The sequence below is a fragment of the Rhipicephalus sanguineus genome, chromosome 3 (assembly GCF_013339695.2).
Source record: "Rhipicephalus sanguineus isolate Rsan-2018 chromosome 3, BIME_Rsan_1.4, whole genome shotgun sequence".
Classification (NCBI taxonomy): Eukaryota; Metazoa; Arthropoda; class Arachnida; order Ixodida; family Ixodidae; genus Rhipicephalus; species Rhipicephalus sanguineus.
The window spans coordinates 197198489-197220020 of record NC_051178.1 but is presented as its reverse complement, the minus strand read 5'-3'; the positions used below and the strand labels follow the sequence as shown (position 1 = coordinate 197220020).

The 21532-nt window shown below is 45.4% G+C and overlaps 1 protein-coding gene across 4 annotated transcripts in view; it reads right to left on the bottom strand.

Annotated features, from left to right (window-relative positions):
• The window catches only part of LOC119386236 (ras-specific guanine nucleotide-releasing factor 2), a 403649-nt gene that overhangs the window by 34333 nt on the left and 347784 nt on the right, over positions 1-21532 (bottom strand). For 3 of the 4 annotated variants that reach the window (XM_049413775.1, XM_049413776.1, XM_049413777.1), the window contains 5 exons: positions 17098-17294; positions 16122-16232; positions 10570-10687; positions 4906-5066; positions 3666-3747 (listed from right to left, as the gene is read on the bottom strand). In XM_049413775.1, the coding sequence (XP_049269732.1) occupies positions 3666-3747; positions 4906-5066; positions 10570-10687; positions 16122-16232; positions 17098-17294 (669 nt within the window). The remainder of the gene's footprint in view (positions 1-3665; positions 3748-4905; positions 5067-10569; positions 10688-16121; positions 16233-17097; positions 17295-21532) is intronic. The other variant, XM_037653567.2, reaches the window with a different exon arrangement.

Genomic DNA, 21532 nt, shown 5'->3' with positions numbered 1-21532 from the left:
TTGCTTGCTTTCGTCTTTGCAGCGCGCCTGGTGATTGGTCCCTTAGCTAACGTCTCCGAGCAGAGAGTGACCGTTCTCGTTGTACTAAGAATGTTGTTTGCGCATGCGCTATAGCGCTATTTGATGCTGCGAAGGACTTTCAAGTTTGCGTTGCTTACTTGTTTTGAACAGTGCAGAAAAGTAGGGCAGCTTCGCGCTAGTGGTGCGAAGACTGAGGTAGCAGCGGAGTTGGTGGCGCTATCTTCCTCCTCACCTTCATATTTCTCTCTCTCTCTATTTCTTTCTCTTTTTCGGTCTTTCTATCTTTCTTTTTCTATCTTTCATTTCTTTCTATCTCTATGTTTCTTGCTTCCTCTTTCTATTTTTTTCTCTCGCTCTCTATATCTTTCTCTATTTGATTCTCTCTTTCTCTCCATCTTTTTCTTTCTGCCTTTCGTTCTCGCAGTTTCTTTCTTTCTCCGGTATGTTTTACTCTCTCCTCCTTTCCCTCCTCCTCCTTCTCACCCTCACATCCCTAACTTCCCTTTTTTTCCAACCCCCTTGCTATACCGTACTGAACGAGGCTATGCTGTGCTCTGCTAGCAGCTCGCCTTCGGATAGCGTGTACGCGGCTTCGAATCTTCCCTCGCGAAGAACTCTTTTCTCCCTAGAATATCTCTTTCTCTATCTTTATTTATCTTTCCGTCTCTCTCTGTACTCATTGTCTTGCCTATCAGAGGTATTGCATCCCGCGCCGGAGAAATCGGCGCCTGTGTTTTGGGAGCGAAGCAGAAGATGAAGACGACGATGAAGAAGAGGACGAAGAGAGCGTGTATACCGGTTCATAATTATCATTAATAGGCCACAATACGTCTTCTTGGCCAATCCCCCTGAGTGGGTATGTGCCAATATGCATAGGCTACAAACAAACAAACAAATACCGGTTCATGATGTTTTTCTGGTGACAATGCACAAACTACGGCGAGCAACATCTTCGCTGTTAAAATTCTGTTTTGTCGTGAAAGTCGTGATTACTCTGAGTCAAGAAAATAATGTATGAAAGAATGAAAATGGCTTGCGGATTATGCTTTAATGCATACGAGCACGGCGTTTTTGAGTTTTCAACTTGAGTCTTCTGGAAATCCTTAAAATTTGTTTACAGTTAATTGACAAGAGTCTGACTGCGTGTTGTTAAATAGTGTCTTTCATAGACATTTACATATTGTACTACATTGTCATTTTGTAGATTGTCATCTTGTACATTGCCTTACATATGTACATTGCCAACGTGCAAAAAAAAGTATGGCGCTAATGGGTGACAAAGGATGTTTTCCTACCAAATTCTTTCATCCACAGACTCTAAAAATAGCTCTTTTTTTTACGAAAGAAGCAAGATTTTTTTTTTCAGGAATTATTGCAAAAGCCTAATATGTGAATCAGTTTCTTCTAAGGCGGAAAATAAGTATAGTTTCCATTACGTATTCCCGTCTGTACAACCCCCGAGGCGCTGAGTCTTCAGTAGTTTCAACGTTGTTAAACGCCGAAAATAGGGAACACACGTTTCGTCTCGCCGGGGAAAAAAAAATAATGATTGGTGGGCTGAAGTCTGAATCCGGGGTATAACCAACATTGCAGAGAATCGCGCTCAGAAGGAAAAATGTAATTTGTTGACGAGTTTTCTTGGTAGGAGAACAGTGCCCTTCGCGCTTAAATCAGTGTTGTGCAGATGTCAGGTTGCTATTATTATGAATTTCCTGTCACATACTCGTTCGTTAAAAAACGTCAGAGCTTCTAAACAGTGGCTTGTGACAGACAGCGTAAGTATACTCCGCAGTTGGATTACTTCAAGGGACAAGCCCCGCCACGGTGGTCTAGTGGTCATATGGCGCTCGACTGCTGACCCGGAGGTCGCGGGATCGAATCCCGGCCGCGGCGGCTGCATTTTCGATGGAGGCGAAAATGTTTGAGGCCCGTGTACTTAGATTTAGGTTCACGTTAAAGAACCCCAGGTGGTCAAAATTTCCGGAGCCCTCCACTACGGCGTCTCTCATAATCATATCGTGGTTTTGGGACGTTAAACACCAGATATTATTATTATTATTACTTCAAGGGACAAATATTAATTGCTGGAGTAAGTGAAATTCCTGAAGTCGAGGGGTCGACGGATGCCTGTCTGGTCGGGATTATTTAAACATGAGGCAATAAAACGAAGGACCCCGATCGAAAGAAAAAACTAGAAAACGAATAAAAGACATTTTGGCTTCGCTACAAAAGCCTTAATTGTTCACTTTAATCTTTAAAATGCATGAGTTGCAATTCCTAAGTAAAAAATTACTACCTATCCACTTCGTGCGGAAATACTACTAGTTTACACTATTAACGAAAACCAACGGACAATGTAGCCAAGGAACGTAAATGGGCCGTTAATTGTACAGTTTTAACTGCATTGTAGTAATTATGATATAAATGTAAAGAAAGTAAAGTGGACGAAAAGAAAACTTACCTCCGGCAGGGATCGAGCCTGCAACCTTCGGATAACGCGCCCGATGCTCTACCATTCGAGCTACGGCGGCAGTCGGCCTCTCGTCTACTTTCTCGGGTATTTATGTGCGTGAAAACCTGGGAGTATTAGTCAGCGCCGCTCTTAACCATGACGGCGAGTGTGGAACAGTCTATTTTTTGCCAGATGGCGTCACGCAGCATTTGGCAAGTTGTCTTTTCGTCCACTTTACTTTCTTCACATTTATATCATAATTAGCACAATGCAGTTAAAACAGTACAATTAACGTCCCCTATACCTTCCTTCTCTTCATTATCTGTTGGTTTTCATTAAGGTTGTATTAAACAATGAAACTAGCCCTTAATATTCCCTTCCTTATATTAAATTATAGAAAAAATTACGTAATTTCAGATGTTGTACTTTGCAAATAGGGATCGTTGAAATCGATGGACATTCTGCTGTCAAGAAATTTAAAAGCTGGCACCGATGTACGATCCCCCCCCCCCCCCCCCCCCCCCCCCCCCACAAATACATTGGCGTTCCAGTTAACCTTCTCTGCTACATAAAAATATATATCTTGTTGGAAAATTAAGGTGGAAAGATGTCAAAATTTTGCAAGTTTGGATGCGCTTATCTCAATATCGGTGCTATTTTCAGCACTGTTTCCAAGCGGGTGCACACCGAGAATTTACCAGTTTCAAATTATCATTGACAACATGTTTCCCCGAAGCGATAAGATAAAAAGTTAAACGAGGGAAACTTTCTGGTTAGTAAAGTGTTCGCTTAGTTAATTGTGGTATTGATTTCTGTTTTCCTATATAAGCTGCTTTAGCCACTACAATTGCGCTATCTGCCACTTCTTAAGGTCGAAAATCTTTTTTAAGGGTTCTGTTGAAATAAGGAAATGCAAGTCACGCATTTAAAATATTATTCCTGTAATTAAATTTGCACGACGTGTTGCCTATCATTTGAGACTGAAAAAGGATTAAGTTATGGAGGTCTCGGGAATAATTTTTACAGCTCGGGGTTCTTTAAGAAGCACTTGCATCAATGAACACAAGCGGTAGTGCATTTTGGCGTATCTAGCTTAGGCCGTCGTGGCGGGGAGTCGAACCCGCAGCATTGTGCTCAGCAACACAACGCCATAGCCGCTGTCACTGAAATCAGAAAGAGCATCTCAACTCACCACCATCGTCCACGATGAACTGGAACTGATCGTTGGGGTCTTCGATGAGCGTGGCATCTGCCAGGGGAATTTTACCGACGCTCTGCGACAGACGCCGTGAAGGAGAAAGTCAGTACGTGAACGAAGCGGTATTCTCTAGTAAAGAAACACTTCCCAATAACTGTAACACACTCTGAGAACTTTGACTCTCCTTTTATGCATATGAGAGTCACATGCGTAGCACTCCCTCTAGAGAGGCAAGTTGACTCTCTTTAGGAGAATCGTGGGACGCACGACTTTCCAAGAGAGAGCCAATGCACAGCTCTCCTAAAGAGAGTCAACGTGCCTCTCTAAAGAGAGCGGTACGCATGTGACTCTCACATGTATGAAAGAAGAGCCAAAGGACAACTTGTTTCTTAGAGTGTAAGGTAGCGAATTGGGCGAGTTAGAATGCACTCACGAGGGCCACGGCTAGAAAAGTACTGTTTGCTTACTCTATGTAAACGTGGAAACCGTATGCTAGTCTCGTTATATGTATATAAACATGCATAAAAGGCCAACTCCAGCATGTGCAGCTAGAACGGTGTCTTCATTTGAACTATGACAGATACGGCCATTAAGGTTGGCAAATATGTAGTGCAGAGAAGCGCACATCTGAATTATGAAAAAAAAAAGCACTGTTATTCGGTCTCGAGAAAAGAGCAGATAAAAAGCTAACCAGCGAGTTGTAGCTATTCTGTAAGCCTTTGTTAGTAAAGGTGCAACATTTTTAAAACGTAACCTGGCTTTAAGCAGCGCCAGTTTTGTTGCTGAGTGCGGGATGCCGCAAAGCAACTTAGGGCCCAACCAGGCGGTGACTATTTAAATACCCGTTACAATGGGCCGACTGGACCACATGTGTGTTTTTTGAGGTGAAAACTTGAGTCAGTTCAAAGCGTTCTCTCTTAAATGACAATGCAGTCTTAAATGGCGATGTAAGACGTGCAATAGTGCACGAAATAGAGACCGTTTCATCCTTTTTCGTGTGTGTTATGAATGTCCGGTACGAAAAGTTCACCGATGAACAATCCCATTATTTTCCCGCGCTTCATTTAAGTAAACATATAATTATCCCCGATGACTCTCTCGGATACGGCCCGAAAAACGCACGTTTATTGCAGTGAATACGGACACAATAGACAGCACACTCCTGTGTATTCGCTGTCCCTTTAGTGGCACCCCACTTCTCCGACTCGCACAACATGCAAACATGCACGCATACCTCGACCAGATGTAGCTTTCCGGCCGAGGTTCGGTTGCAGAGGAGCATGTGGTTAGTGAAGAGGTAGCATTGGCGCACTACTTCTTTCTCGCCTTTGAGGTTAGGGATGCGCGATCGCTGGGACTTGGCCTTGTCCGACCCCACCACGTGGATCACGTTGCCTGCGTCAGAGAGCGAACAACAGGTGGCGCTTCTGCGTCAATACAGTCCCTCCCCAAAAGAAAACTTTTTTGTGTGTCTTCTTTTTTTCGTTTTTCTTTTGTTTCTGTTTCTCACTTTAATTGAAAAAGGCAACCAGTTCATCGGAAACGCGTAGACAAGAAAGAAAAAGATCGGTAAGTTTCTTTTTTTTAGTCCGTTCAATTGTGCATGAAAGACAAATGGATCTCTAAAAGGACGCGTTGGCAGTCCTTTATGTACGCCTTGTGACTCCTGCGAGACATTTGAACACCTTATTTTAGAGTGTCCCACATTCGTTATGCAGCGGGAACTGCTCATTAAGGAATAATGACTGGATTGTTTATTTTCGTTTTTTTCTCTCTTTTCTATTTCTTTCATCCTGTCCTTCTTTACTCTATATTTCCCATTCACGAAGAAGTAGGCATGCAGGCGTTGTGCCCCTCTAGGTGGCAGTCGTCACCCTGCTTTGTCCCTTTCTCTGTGTCCTTTCATGTTTGTGTGCACTTATCAAACAACAGTAATAAAAATAAAAGAGCAGGGGCTGGGGAAAAATGCTTTTTTGTTGCATTTGTATTACTTAATGAGCAGATTTTACACTGGAAAAATTCCTCTGTGTTTTTTTTTGTTTTTTATTGTTGTTTTTTTCTGTTGTTTTTGTTGTGCCTTTATTTGTGCGGTTTCCTCGGGTTTTTCGGTCCTCATCGTATCCACTGCTGTCAGAGCGCATCTGCGTGTTCACATACATAAGCCGGGTCTTTCGACAATAAATCACCAGTTGCAGTACAGCGCTTGTGTTTGCGTCTTTTTTGTGTACGTGTTCGTTGCCTTTTGTGCGCTGCCTATTCGAGAATCATGGCTCACCAACTAGCCCATCAGTACATTTTAAGTAAAAATACATCTTAGCCTAATATTGTTTCCAAGAGAAAATTTCAGCATTGATTTATTGGTTTAGGTGTTTTCTGGAAACTTCATTGGGCTGGAAATCCAGGCCGGCAATAGCTCCACCTTTTCGTCTTATTAATTGCTCACGAGTCTTCTATCAAATGTCTTTAACTTTAGTGTCGTGTAGATATTCGTGTAAAAGGCGTGAAACCTCCTTGCGCACTATTTTCGCCCCTTCTGAAAACAGCATATGCTGCACAGACGTGTTCTGATGTTCTTTTTATAGGCTGCCGAGCAGAGTTTTTCTTTCGACATCGAAGCGCCATGCTGGCGCTGAACATAGTGAAGGCAGGCAGCTAGTAGCCAATATCACAAACTAGCGACAACAACATTCAGTGCTAGAGAAAAGTTTATCGTTAACCAGGCTTTCTTTTACGAATATCGTTTTTCCATCAAAATCAAGACACGTGTCTTATGTCGAGGGATCTACGTAAGATAAGCACGGTGGCTGACCCAATTCGGTGTGATCAAGTGCAAGTCCCTGGCCCTACACGACAGAGAGTTATAGCTTAAAGAAACCCAACTTCAGAACAAACATTCGGTATAGGAGTAGAAAAGTTTTCATTCTCAAAGTGATGCTAAAGATCAAAGCGGCCTGCCAGTTCAAACATAATGGGAGAAAGGACATCCATACGTAAACGCACGAGCAGAACAAAAAGGAAAAGACGGAATACCGCGGATTATTCTAGAAATAGTGGCGGCGCACAGTGGTGCGTGAAGCATTACTGGTGTCTTCCGCGTTTGGGCGGAAGGGCGACGGGGCTGCCACCTTTGCCGTCTTGTCTTTTTCTGCACGACGTGCTTTTTATACACTCGGGACCATCTGTCGGCTAGGGTCGATAGCAAATCTTGTCTTTGAGGAGGGTAGGAGAGGATAGCGAAATGGAGGGATTATAGTTTCCATGTTCCGCTTTCGACGGCGGCTGCCGCAGCGGGGACAGAGTTTGTTTGGAAATTCTTCGCTACTGCCGGCCGAGGCGGCGGTCTCGCGCGAAGAGCGAACAAAACAAGGAAAGGCTTGGCGGGGGGAGAATAACCTGAGTGCTCCGAGAGTGCAGGCGCTTCTCTGATCGGATTTCCTGCGAGGGATAAAACTGGAGCCGAGCCACGTACGACTCCGGACTGATGGCCGATGCGCGTACGCAGTGTAAAAACGAAGAAACGATAACGGAATAAAGATGGTAGACGCACGTACGAACGAATGCGGCTCCAAGGGCGTGTATTCCTGTGAGAGAGAGAGAGAGAGACAGAGAGAGAGTCGTACTCTGAGGATTTGAGGGAGCTCAAGGAATAACGACGCTCCAGATTCGTTCTATTCTCCTTGTTTGGAGCCGGGGATTGTCCCCCAAGCGGCGTGTCTACTTCCTAAGACGCGGAGAGCGTCTCGCACTTTTCTTCAAGTTATGACGACTCGAATTTCGCTTGCGTCTCTCCTCGTGCTCTTGCAGAGCAAGCCGGATATGAATCACTTCGCTTTCTTTTTTTTTTATTGCGGCTTCGCTGAGAAAACGGGTCAATGAAGCGGAGCACCGACGTGCCCTGTCGCGCAGTAATGAACAGAAGACATTTTCGAGGCTATGCTAACCCGCGCTTATCCTGTGCTCGAAGCGCAATTTCCCTCGGAAATTGTAGTTTCTTTTCATTTTTATTCGTGCATCGGAAGTGTTGAAAACAAACGTATCTGGTCGTACAAGCACCTACTGTGCAGAACTTTTACGCGGAGTTTAGGAGGGAAAAAGAGAATGCGATGATTTATTGCGTGAACAAAAGAGGGGACTTGGTATTGATGCTTCACTGAGAAGTCCAAGACAAGATGCCTTTAATGAGAACGGCGTGAATAGCCCTTTCGACCAGACGAAGCTGATCCTCCAAGCCGGAGCTCACCGAAGTTCTCTCCCAAAGCTCGATCATGGAAAGTTAAATGTAGTTGGGGAGGAGGGCGGGGCCTGAAGGAGCAGAAGCAAGCGCAATCTTTAGCGTAATTATATCTTCTATCCTCGCCAATACGAAATTTTTTATGTTTATCTTACGAAGTTTCGATTGGTGTTTAAGACACCATAACATGCGCATATGGTTCAGTTTATACTGATACGAGTGGCTGTTGACGCTATAGAAACGTAGTAAAGTCCACATCTAAGGCGTGCATAGATTTTTCCGTCGTTCCCACTGCAGGCGCTTTTTTTAGAAATGCAGGCACCATCTGTGGAACGTTATTACCTCAGAATAGCTTTTTTAAAACAAATGCTTGAAGTAACGCGCTTCTCTTGAATATATTTTTCAGGTAAAATCGGCAGATATTTTTCACCAGGAAAATCTAAATAAGATTTGAAAAAGACAGGGCGTGCAAACACGGACACAAGAAAGAAGTCAGGACACCACAAACGCCCACTAACAACTGAAGAGACGCACGACGGCTGAAAAGAAAGAAGGCACGAAAACTTATCTGCGCATGCCCATGCAACAGGTGAACCTATCAATCCGGCACGCGTGGCGGTCTACGTGGAAGATAACTGTTAAGGCATTTGATTTCATCTTTATGCAAGTTAATCGACGGTTGGCTCACGCATGCGCTACCACTATTCTCGATATGCCGTGCTTCAATCATCAGGCGCTTTTCTTCATTTCTATGACGGTACAACACTGCGCATTCATCGAATTTTGGCGTGCACTTACAATCTCGACAACGTAAAGATAGATTAGAAGGTGAGCCTCCTGTTAGCGATCTCTTATGTTTCCAACAATCTCTGGTTAATGCATCGGCCCGTTTGTCCTACGTAAAAGCGGCCGCAGCTGAAAGGGACCTTATACATCACACTCGTACGGCAATCAGTGAATTTGTTGGTGTGTTTTACGAATAAGATATTTTATGCCTCAGTGTTTTTTGCTGGCTAGCTGGTGAATTGTTGGAAATGTGACTGGGATAACAATTTTTGCATTCTATGCCATAGTTACATATACATGTGTTACATATGCTAACACCATGATGTAGGGTGTTGGGCCTTTCAGAGGTATCGCGTGATTTCTGGTTGCCGCGAAATAAGAATTGCTTAAGGCAGTTTGACTAACGGACGGACGATACTATCCTTATTGAGAAAAGCACCTGCGAGGTTGCCGGCCAGGGCTCAGGCCACCCTGGCGTTACGTGCGATGAGGCATAGCGATTCCACCGCTGCCCGGGCCCGCTGGGTTGGTCGTGTAGATCCGGCCTAATCAGATCGCTTAGCCCATCACTCCTCGAAAAAGACCGGTTCTACGTTATCTTCTCAGTACATTGCTCTAATCTCTGTGCATTTCCATACGATGTGTGCCAAGTCTGGGTGCTCGTGCTTGCAGTGCTTGCAGCTCGATTCTGGGTATTGTCTGGAATTTGCTCTGTTTAAGTGTACTTGGGGGCATTTGACTGAAGACCGTCGCTGCCACTCTCCCAATTACTCGCAGCCAGTGCTCTCGCTCGCTCTCCCTTTGAAGCCCGCGACAATGCCGCGCAATGAAAGGGAGACGGAGTCCGGAGTGCGACCTCCGTAATCGAAGAGGACGCGCTCCGTCAGCCGGCGATGACTGGACCTCTCTCCGCGCACACTCTGCCGCCAACTTGCTCGAGGGCAGCGAGATTTCTGAGCCGAAGGAAGCGTTGCCCCGCTCTCCACTCCTTTCTCATTTGTGCGGGCGTGCGAACGATGCGTAGTGGGACCGGCATCCTGACACGGCGTTTAATTATGCCCACTCGCTTGCCGAACCAGGGAGGAAAAGAAGGGAGGAGGGTCGCCCCCTTTTTCGGCAAAAGATGTCCATTCAAGAAGACTCGCGGAGACGACGCGCCGTCTGCTTTCTCTGCGGTTCGAACAATCAGGATGGCTGGTGGTGAGAGTTCTTGATCCCGCTATGAAGAGATGCGTGGCAGTGAAGGAAGAAGAGGGGAGTGTTGCGCGAGGAAGATACCAGACTTAATGGTGACCCTCCACCCCTGGGGGGAGGGGGGCTTAATGAGTACCCGGTCGGATTAATTATCCTTGCTCCAGGACAAGCCCCGGAGGACGACGTCCGAGTGGCACCGCTCTTTCCCGCTGTCTCTGTATAGTATTGCTGCCCAGCAAGATAGTGCCGGCCAGCCACCCGCGGCGCGCATTATGCACACTCGCGCGATTTCGCGGCAGCGGCTGCGAGAGACCGTTCGCTCGCGTTTCGATCGCGAGGAGAAAAAAAAAAAACTGGTATTTTGCGCGGTTCGTAGCGGGGCTCTTACATGCAAACTGCGTGCTGCGCACGCACGATGGAACGCGCCCACGCGACGCAGGTCTGCTGGGACTTTCCGTAGTGCTTGCACGTTTTCGTTGCGCGCATTGGTGAAAAGGAATACAGATGTGCCAGTCGATCTGAAGCGTCAGTAATGCTCGACTTGTGCAACGGCTATTATTCCGTGAATTAATCTCACTGATTGGCTCACTAATTTTAACAACCAGATCATCGTCACTTCGATAGAGACTCACTAATTTTAACAATTCAAATCACCGTCACTTTGAAAGAGACCTCGCGATTGCTTACCTTGCCTGACGAACACTTGGTTGACGTCCAAGAGGATGTCACAGCCTCCTATGATCATCCTTTCTATGGCCAAGTTCTTACGGATGTTCTCGGTTTCGCTCACTTCGTCGTGCATTTGCTGAGAAAAGAAAAAAAAAACAACAGAAAAAGAGACGAATAACAAGGATATAGATCTGCGGTGCGGAAAGACGACCGCACAAAGGACAAAACCAAGCAGCTTGTACTTTTCTACCATATATGTTATACATACTATGTTGTTATAAGTGCGCGCGCTAATATGTTCTACGCTATGCAGTAGTTATGTTGAGGAGATATCTTCCTGTCAAAAATTTTGTCGCGCTGATGAGAAATATTGAATACTTCGGCTTTGCGTTGAGGTCCCTCTCTCTTGTTTTAAATGAAACTTTAAAATACTCATGTTTTGCTCTAATGTGATTATATATGACTTGATGACTGCTCCGTGACTTTGACAATGTAATGAAAAATCACACCATCTCCCGCTAAAGGGGACCATGAGGCGATGCGAAGCAGTGTTTCGGCATGTAGAGCCCGCGTTTCAGAGGTGGAGTGGTGAGGGGGAAAGGGGAGAGGGGAAGTGGAGAGGGGGAATGGAGAGGGGGAGGGGAAGGGAAAGGGAAGGGGAGAGGTGATGTCGAGAGGGGGGGGAGGGGAAAGGGGGGAGGAGAGAGGAGAGGGGAGGAGAGATGGGAGGGGAGAGGAGGAGTGGAGAGAGGGTGGGAAAGGGAGATGAGAGGGGGTAAGGGAAGGGGAAAGGGATGGGGAGAGGTGATGTGGGGAAGGAAAGGGGAGAGAGGGATTGGAGAGGGGAAGTGGAGAAGGTTTGCGCATGCGCAGTAAGGGTGGTCACGCCGCACACCACCACCACCACCGGATTGAACTCCGCTATAAGATGCTTCACATCTAAAACAGGAACGCCAGTGAGTCGTCATCACCAGCACTTGGCTCAGGATCGCCGCTGGCGTTACGGACCCGTGCATTGCTTTGACAGTCAGGCCTGGCACTATCAGGACTGAACAAAAAAAGCATCTTTACCTACTTTAAAACTTCTCTGTCAACCTTTACGACTGCTCTGGGATCATACGCGAGGCTGCGGTGAGATGGTGCGCGCTGAGATTGCGTGAGAGTTATTCTGTTTAGCCGGTGAAGTGTCATTGCTACAAAGGTCACAAAATCATTTGAGCGATTCGTATCAAAACTCATTAACATTCTCGCTATGATTTAAAACTTATTTAACTATAGTATTGCGAGCTTCACGATAAAGCAGACATTTCCCATGAAATAGCTTCTTATTACACAGATGTTATACTGCTTTTATTATCTTGTTCTATTAACAAAACATTTAGAATAATGTAACAACAACAAGGCGAGAACGACCACTCTCTTGAAGAAATAATTAACGACAAAATTGTTAAAGACACTCTGAAGCTCCAACCAATTTCAATAGAACGAATCCACTGATTGGGAAAACCTGCACCTGGGAAAACAAGGCCCATCATAATGAAGTTACTTGACTTCCGTGATAAAACAAAGGTTCTAAAAAACTGTAACAAGCTCAAAGGGTCTAACTTTTCCATCGGAGAGGATTGTTCACCTTGAGTGCGTGACATTCGAAAAGAGCTGTGGAACTTCGCAAAAACAAGGAAACAGTCTGGAGCTAAAGTCTCTCTTGCTTTCGATAAACTTCGTATTAATGGTTCCACCTACCGATGGGATGCTCAGAGTAATAAGGTAACCCTCGTTGAAAACACGACTGACATGCCTGGTGCTAAAAAAAACGGAGAACCAGAAAGACGCGCACTGCGGTCTCACCGCCTAACTTCAACCCAGAAATAAGTTTCCTCAATTTGAATGCTCGCAGTATACTTCCGAAACTAACATCGCTTGAAACTTTGCTTCTCAGCATTGAGCCTGACTTCGTAGCGGTGACTGAAACGTGGCTGACAAGAGATGTTCAAGATTTCGAAATAACGCGACCAAATTATGCGGTAGTACGCAAAGACAGACCAACTCGAGGCGGGGGCGTAGCCATTTCATAAAGAAGAAAATTGCCTTCACTATTCTACCGATTGCAGAAGGCGTGGGAGCGGTTTTTTGTAGACTTCTTCTTAGTCCTCACCCAATTGTTGTCGGCTGCGTATATCGAAGCCCTTCTGCCGATATCGAGGTGATGCGTTCATTGTATGCGTACATGCACAAACACGTGTTTGGATCTAGGCTAATCGTACTTGGCGATTTTAACCTACCAGATATAAATTGGCACACCATGGAAAGCAGAAGCGCATGCTCCGATATGCTTATAGACTTCATGCTCGCATTTAATCTGTGTCAAATCGTGACAGAACCGACACGCACAGACGCAACAAGTTCTAACATTCTTGGCTTGGTATTCTTGAGTGACCACTTTCCAGCAGGCGATGCAAAAATTGAACTAATCGATGGCATGTCAGACCACGAAATCAGCTTATGCTCCCTCCCTGTACATGATGCCTATTTACCGCAAAAACAAATCACCACTTACTCCGATTTCAACAAGGCAGATGATAACAGCATACTCGACTATCTTCTTTACGAACTAGGTGCTTTTGAACAACTCGCCGACGCTCCCGATAGTACCGTAGAGATTATCTGGCAAAAATTCAAATCAATCGTACTGCACTGCATTCATACGCATGTGCCCTCTCGTACCAAGAAGAAAAACAGACGTAATCCTTGGATTACACGCGACATCATTCACGAAAAAAGAAAGGTGAAAAGGCTAAGAAAATACTTGAAAACAAATTCCCAGACAACTCACACAAACAGGCTCACGCTAGCCATAAAAACCATGAAAGCAAAGGTAAAAGCAGCTAAAGATAATTACTTTCGTAACACCCTCAGTAACTTTTTGAAGTCCTCTCCGCAAAAATTCTGGAATTACCTTTTGCCAAAAGGTAACCCCAGTGCTGAGTCTACACGGGAAGATGAAAACAGAGCTAATGTACTGAACGACTACTTTCATTCCGTTTTTACAGCAGATGATGGTCACCTACCGAGCTCTAAAACTTCCTCTAACATAGCTCTAGCACCTCTGAACATAACCAGAAGCGGTGTGTTTAACCTGCTACTGAAACTAGACAGCAAAAAAAGCCCCGGACCAGACAAAATTCCAAACGCCTTTCTTAAAAGATATGCTGAGCAAATATCCCATTATCTAACAATCATCTATCAAAAATCTTTAGCATCTTGTGCTCTACCAAGTGATTGGAAGATCGCAAAAACTATCCCAGTCCACAAGTCAGGAAATAAAACCGAACCTTCTAACTTTAGGCTCATCTCCCTTACTAGCACTTCATGCAAACTACTTGAGCACATCATCCTCAAACATATAAATACTTACCTCGAGCAGAACAGCATTCTATCGCCAGCGCAGCATGGGTTCCGACAGGGATCATCCACAGTCACTCAACTTGTTGAACTTATACATGACATCTCGGGTAGTATTGATCAACAAAACCAGACAGACCTTATTTTCTTGATTTTTTAAAGGCCTTTGATCGCGTATCACATCAAAAACTAATACTAAAATTTGAACACACATTAGGCAAGGGGCCCGTTAGTGGATGGATAAAGAACTACCTATCTAACCGGACGCAATTTGTGCAAATTAACCACACCAGTTCTAAACTTACTCATGTCACCTCCGTAGTTCCTCAAGGTAGCGTTTTGGCTCCAGCACTATTTCTCATCTTCATCAATGATTTACCCACCGACATCCCTGTCAACATAAGACTTTTTGCTGACGGCTGTATACTCTACAAAGAAATTACGTCTCCAGTCGACCATGAAACCTTAAATAATTCATTGATGACAGTTTCCGCATGGTGTGCTAACTGGCAAATGAGCCTTAATGTTAAAAAAACAGTTCTTTTGCGAATAACAAGAAAACAACACGTACAGAAGTTTCCTTATGCCATAAACGATGACCCGGTAACAGTAGTCTCGCAGCACAGGTACCTTGGACTAACGATAACGTCTGACCTTAGATGGGATTGCCATGTCAATAATATTACCTCAACGGCACTTAAGCGGCTCTTTTTTCTTAAGCGACGCCTTCTTCAAGCGCCCCGTGAGACTAAATTACTAGCTTATAATACACTCGTTAGATCAGTATTAGAATATGCTACCCCGGCATGGTTTCCATCGACTAATAAATTAATTACCATTATAGAGGGAGTGCAAAGAAAAGCAATAAGATTCATATTCAATAAATACCAACTCACAGACTCTCCAAGTGCTTTAATCAAATCGGCTGGATTACTCACAATTGAAAACCGCGCTGCGCTCGCCCGATTGAAACTGCTTCATCAATTAATTCATAACAAGTTAAATGTTAATAGTTCTAAGTACATCTCTATTTCAAATACAAGAATAACTCGACTAAAGCACTCATACACCTTAAATGAATATCGCTTTCGTACAAATTGTTTTAAATACTCTTTCTTCCCGCTAGCCATACGACAGTGGAACGGCTTACCTTCCGCTATTACCAATACCTCCTCCCTAACTACCTTTCTATCACTACTTGAAAATTACTTACATGATGCACAAACATAAAACTACATATATTTCGCACCTTTCCTTAGTGATGTATATTACTATTAGATTAGTATTTATCCCGATACCCACATTCCACTTACTATCATTAGAATGTTTTTGTTTTGTAAAGCTTACGTAACTATGAGTGTCTATGATTGTATAATCGCAATTATATTGATATATGATGTGTCAGCATTATACAGTTGGATTTCACAGTTGTGTATAGATGTTTCGCATATGTGAATTTTCTTATTGATCTTTTCATTACCATTCACGCACAAAAAAAAGAAAAAAAAACAGTTATGTTACATTGCATGATTTTTCCTTTGTCTTTTCCTTTATATATTTATAGTTTGTGTCCTTCCTGCAATAATCCCTGAAGGGATTGGCAGTATGTACTAAATAAAAAATAAATAAAACAATGGAGAGAATTATATTTAGCATGTTTTACGTGTTACATAAGCGGAAGTGATATCGCATTTTTACGAAATCTCCGTGTAATGTGCAATAACTTTTCAGGTCACACTGGACGATGAACGTAGTTATAAAACTGAGAGCTGCAGAAAGTTGGGCTGGTAGTTGGATTGTGATGGACAAACACCGCACAATAAACACATAGACTCAAAAAGGCGAAGGCATAATAGGGTGCCGTTACATCTATTACTTTTCCTTAGTCTACTCTTTCAATGCGCGCTGTTTATCCTTCACCGTGGAGTTACAGGTCTACGTGCAAAACGTTTCAGCAATGACGAAGTTATTATTCACCGGAAAGCGCGCGAAGAGTGGTCCAATCATAGCGAGGCTCGAGTCGTTCGAGCGAAAGTAATCGCTTCCGAGAAGTATCAAATTAAACATTCGGGTCCCCAATCGGAGTGAAGCGTGCCGGACCGCATCCGAACACACGGGTGGCCATCATTAGCGGAAACCCGTGGAGGCGCGTGGGATGGCATACGTACGCGTGACAGTTCCTCGAGCTTGGTCCGTGCTGTCTCCAGGCTCCTGCGTTCAACGTGGTTGTGTGGTGTGTGGGCCAGCAGCTCGTGCAGCGTTATGATGTACCGAGGCACCTGCGCAACGGTTTTGGTCGTCTCACTCGGTCCGCGCTGTTACGAGAGCGCGGCAGCGAGATGAAAACGTTACGTGTACAGGACGTGCCTTCAGAACACGCCTTCGGACACGAACATATGTCCCAGCTCACAAAGGATATCGGAGAAGACTGACGTAACGCTGTTTTCGTCATGTCTTTTATGACGGGTCAAGGTGGTCTTCACGACAGGCACGGATAGCTTAACATAACGCATCGGACAAATATTAGGCAGTCTTCGAATAGGGTACCCAAAGCTTTGTGTTAGCGTTTGTCACCACTGCGCATGCGTCATACGCGTACAGAACATGCCCTGGGGTACCCACGTTAAGGGAGGAAAATAGCGTACGTACCCAACGAACGCTATCTTTGCGTACACTATTCTAAAACTGCCTATTACTTGGTGAAGATCCAATGTTTGAGCAATTCCGATACCGTGGAAATTGCCAATGAGCTATGCTTGACGTAAATAATGGATCGTTTGAAAGTAGTGTTGTGGCTGCATTTACTCTTCTGGTGCAGCGACTTCGATGCCTGCTGATAAGATACGGTACAAACAAGGTGGGAATACGTTTCGCTGACGACATATATAACCATGTAGTTTCTGCGTAATTGGTCGCTTTTGAAAGCTGTATAAGAAAATAATGAAATTGCCAGGCTAAGATTAGTTGGTTGCTGGTAAATTCCACTGCAGCTCTCCACCCCTCACTCCCTCATAAGGCAAGTTCAGTGTCGGCTGCGGCTGCTCTATCAATCTAATCAACCAAAGTATAGACCCAAAGATGGGCGGCGAACGTGCACGAGTGGGCATTAAATGGCGTGAGCGTATACGCGGTGCTAACTAGTACCTGGTGCATGGGGTAAGTGAGGAAGGTCTCCAGGGTCCTGCCCTGGAGCACGGTCTTCTCCTCGAGTCGCTGCAGTATGGCGGCGAACTTGTCGCGCTGCTTACACTCGGCCAAAACCTGGAGGCTGTAGTGGTGGTTGCGGACGTACTCTTGGTAGATGGTCAGCATCGGAAGGAGCATGTCGAACAGATCTCCTGCGGGGCACCCGGGACGGACGGGAGAGTACCGGGGCAAACGGGGATTGGGGCGTGGGTGGACCAGTGGAGGACGGAGCAGAGAGAAAGAAGACACGCACCAACGCGCGTACGCACACACGTCGAACGAAAAGGGGGCGACAACGGCCTTAGCCAGGGCACCGAGGTGTCCTCTGGCGGGGCCCGTGACACCCGTCACTTTACGACAGCAGTACGAGCCGAGCGGCGCCTCGAGCCGGTTTCTTACCCAAGTGCTTTCCACTCATCGCTTCTTGAAAGACTGCTTAATAAAACAGTCTGTTTGACTAGTTGGTTCATACTGTGCAAAAGGTAATAACGCAACGCAAGGCAAAGAAATAAGAGGCACAGGAGGGAGCTTCACATTTGCTCGAGGGGCAGGAAGCGCGCTCTGCATCTGTTGTTTCTTCGCGTTGCGTTACGTTGTTACCTTTAGCGCATTGAAAGATTGCTCCTGCATATCAAGTATTCAGAGGTCCCAGAGACGTGGTTTCTGTACCAGCTTTATGAAAGCGTGGACAGTTAATGGCAGCCATGGACGCTTGCACTGTTTTTACTAGTGAGGAAGAGTAATGAAGTTCTTTTTTTCATGGTCCGTATTGGTAATAGTTAAAGGAACGGCAAGTTAGCTGCAGCGTCCTTTCTACGTGGCAACTGAGATAAAGCTGCATCTCCCACATTTCAATATCTAGATGTTTACTTTAGTTAGACGCGTAACCTATAATAAGCTCCACATAATTATTATTCAGGTAACTGTTCTGATGATGTAACGCGAAACACTCATCTTTGTTGCAACTTCTGTGCTCTAGACCTACGTGAATCTCAGTCAGAAAATATTTCGAGCACCTTTGAGCACTCGTCTACGTCCGCTGGAAAACGCCAATAGACATAACTGCTAGAGAAGGCCAGGCTCGAGGCGCCGTGCGGCAAAGCCAACTGGAAGCAACAGTGAGAAGCGTACAGAGACTGCACGTATATCGTTATAAAAGAGCACGAGTCATCAGGCTTCGTCCACCTTGCGGATGCGTCATGCGTACTGACGTGCTGCCGCCATGCCAGCATGCTCAGTGAACCATGCTCTGGTACAAGGCGCGTGCAATCCCACGTGCGGCCACAGGCAACGCATGGGCTCGTCGGCAGCGTCCCACTGTCTCACGTAGAAGCTCTGTTTAGTGTCCATCATTTCAAGCGACGACGAAAAGACAACTGCACGATGACTAGATGTTATGCGCTGAACTAAAGCCGTTGATATTGTGTTTCGTTTCCCATAGAAAATACTTATTCAGTGAACGCGTCACGGCGCTTCAGTCTCGCACCGTGGCAATTGGCGAAGGAAAGTTTTGTAACCGAATTATCCGGGCATCTGTTTTAACGCAGACGATTGAAGTTTCATATTTCGAGGAGCACCTTGACGTATGATTCAAGGAGGGGCGTTGTTGAAGCGCCGTATTGTGCTTAGTCGTGGGGACAAGCTGGGCTCTATTCGGTTGACGCTTGGATATGAAGCCTGTATGGATGGGGAGGAGCGGGAGGCGGCGAAGGTTTAAGCCACGTTTGGGGTCGAATTCTCAAAAGCCTTCTTTCGTAAATGCTCTTTTCTAACGGTGAACAGCCGTCACTGGCAATGTGCCCAGCATCAGGATTGGCTGATATCTGTCTTACGAACAATGCTAACGTAAGATGCACTTGCGAATTCGAGCCCATATGTGACTACTACTATGTTATTTACGAGTATGTTCATTCGGGCGTAGGTGCCTACTTCACCAGGAGTTAACAACATTCATTTGTCGCGCGATTAACGGCAGGGTCGGACGGCGATCTTGCGCTCGCTTGACGTTCAAGTAGCGGGTAGTTTCTCTAAGTACTGCAAAAGCGATGCATGCCGTGCGTATCAGACGGCAGCGATGTAATTGATGAGACGCTTCTGCGGGTAACCGAGCGCGAGCTGTAGCGTGCTTTCGTTTCGAGGTAGCGTTTGACATCCAGATGTGCCCGGCGCAGTTTCAGCTCTAATTGGGGCAGCTGGAGACTATCAGGCGTGCCACCTTTTTCAGAGGCCATTAGGCGCCAACAGTGGCGCTCGTTGGCTTGTGCGCAGGTCGCAAGGTTCGTTAGTACAGCCACTACTTCTGGAGAACGTGTTCGCCCACGGAATTGCAGTAGGCGTAATGGTTTCCTCTGTAATTCATTTCGCGCCTTGAGCTGCGCACTATCTCGGACGTTGGGCTACCTTGGCATGCGCGTCGTAAGAGGCGAAGGCTGTTTTGACCTTAATTTATGACGATGGTCTGCATGAAAAAACTGCAGGTACCACATAACGATACACTGTATATGTATAAGATGCGTGTTCTTCGCGCATGTGTGTCTTTGCCGCATGTGTCTGCGGGGCACGGGCGGCTTTAGTGCAAATTTCGCCCTTACGTCATCTTGTAATTTTTATAATAGCGTGTTTTACATGCGAAACGCGTGAAACCTCCCGGATATCAATTCCAGGTCAGCCTTCAATCGTTATGTGCAGTTCACTCGCGCCAGGTTAACCTCCCTGCGTTTCCTTTTCATCTATTTCTCTTCTTTTGATCTATACAACTCACGGCACCCTTATGTTGAAGCGTGTGTAGTAATGAGGAAGAGACCAGCGTTAATACGTATAATAATAATATGTTAGGAGACCAGCGTTAATACGTATAATAATAATATGTTAGGAATGAAGCTTAGGGAACTGGAAAGCCTATGGTAGAGCAATTCAGCGAAAAACAAAAGGGCGAAATTAACTCTAATCCAGTGCAAATAAGTCAGTCAAGCAAATCATGAACACGAAATATTTCTTGAATTCGAACATAAGCAGATTGTTTTGCAGACTTTCAAGGTCAACAGTCGGTTAATCTCCTCGGCCTTACAAATCCATCTTGTCGATATTTTTGCTTCGGCAGCGGTGGCAACACCAAGGCTCTTTCCGTCGGCGAACTATTGAAATGCAAACTCGGATTCCTGTTGTATAGGACGCCTCGGCTTTTATTCATGACGTGGCGGTAAGAGAAACTCAACAACAGCAGACGTAGGCTTCAATACGGTAGTACCGCTTGCAGCACGATAGAAGAGGCTTTGTGTTTTCTCGCGCGCGAGCGTGCAAGTGTTTACAACTCAGTGGGGAAAAGCCGACGACACGTAGTTCTCGAGTGCAGCGTTCGAACGGAGCGTTGTATTTGCGCTATCAATGGAAGAGTGGAGTCTTCACCGTGTTCGAGTGGGACTCTGATCCATGAGCCTAGCGAACAGGCGATGTTCATCTTCGTGCATTTGGGGATGCGATGAAAAGACGTGCGATATAAAAGAGCATCGTCAAGGGCTCTCATGCGAAAACAAAACGAAGACTGACAAAAAAAGGACCTCACTGCTCGTGGGTCAATTTCGTGGTCTCATTCGGTGTATGCTGTTCGGCTAGCAAAGGCAATGCTACTATTTGCTAAGGCGTGGCCTCCGCGTCGTATTCGCGTACGGTGGAAAATGCCTAAAAAGTTGGAGTGAAGCGGCCCGCCTATTGTGTTTGTTTCAGCGCACATGTCACTGTACGATTCTTTCAGCGGACTATAAGCCCCCCATAACCTATATACTTAACGTCGTCGTTTAATCGTAACTGGGCAAAATAACGAGGCAAGGGCGATTACCAGCGCCCTTTTAGTCGGTACAAAAGAATGTTTCATCAGAGCATGTCAACAACGCGGCTGTAGACACGCAAATAACTTATCTTCAAAACTCACATTCGCCTTTTTAGCAATTATGTGCTTGGTACCTGTGCACCAAAAATTACCGACAAAGGCCAGCAGTCTAAATTATGCTTCAGTATCATGTGAAGCATTGCAAAATGCAACAAAACGCTGTAGGAACAGAACTTAGATGGTCTTACTGTCTTCTTCGTTTGTTGCTCTTGCTTGCTTTAAGACATAATGTGCGTAAGAAGTACTTAGTCAGCGAGATTACTTTTTCTTTTGCTACATTAAGGTGGTTCTGCAACACATTTGCGCCGCGCTAACTGCACCAAGATTCTAAGTATCGAATTAGTTTCTTAGCTTTGCTGTTTTCCAATACCATTTGTTCTGTGCCACCAAAGGGCGTGCTCATGTCCAGCTTCGTAAGAAAGCTATTCACTTAACCTGTGTCGGGTCGATATTTCCGGAGCCCCCCGCTATGGCGTCCCTCATAATCATATCGTGGTTTTGGGACGT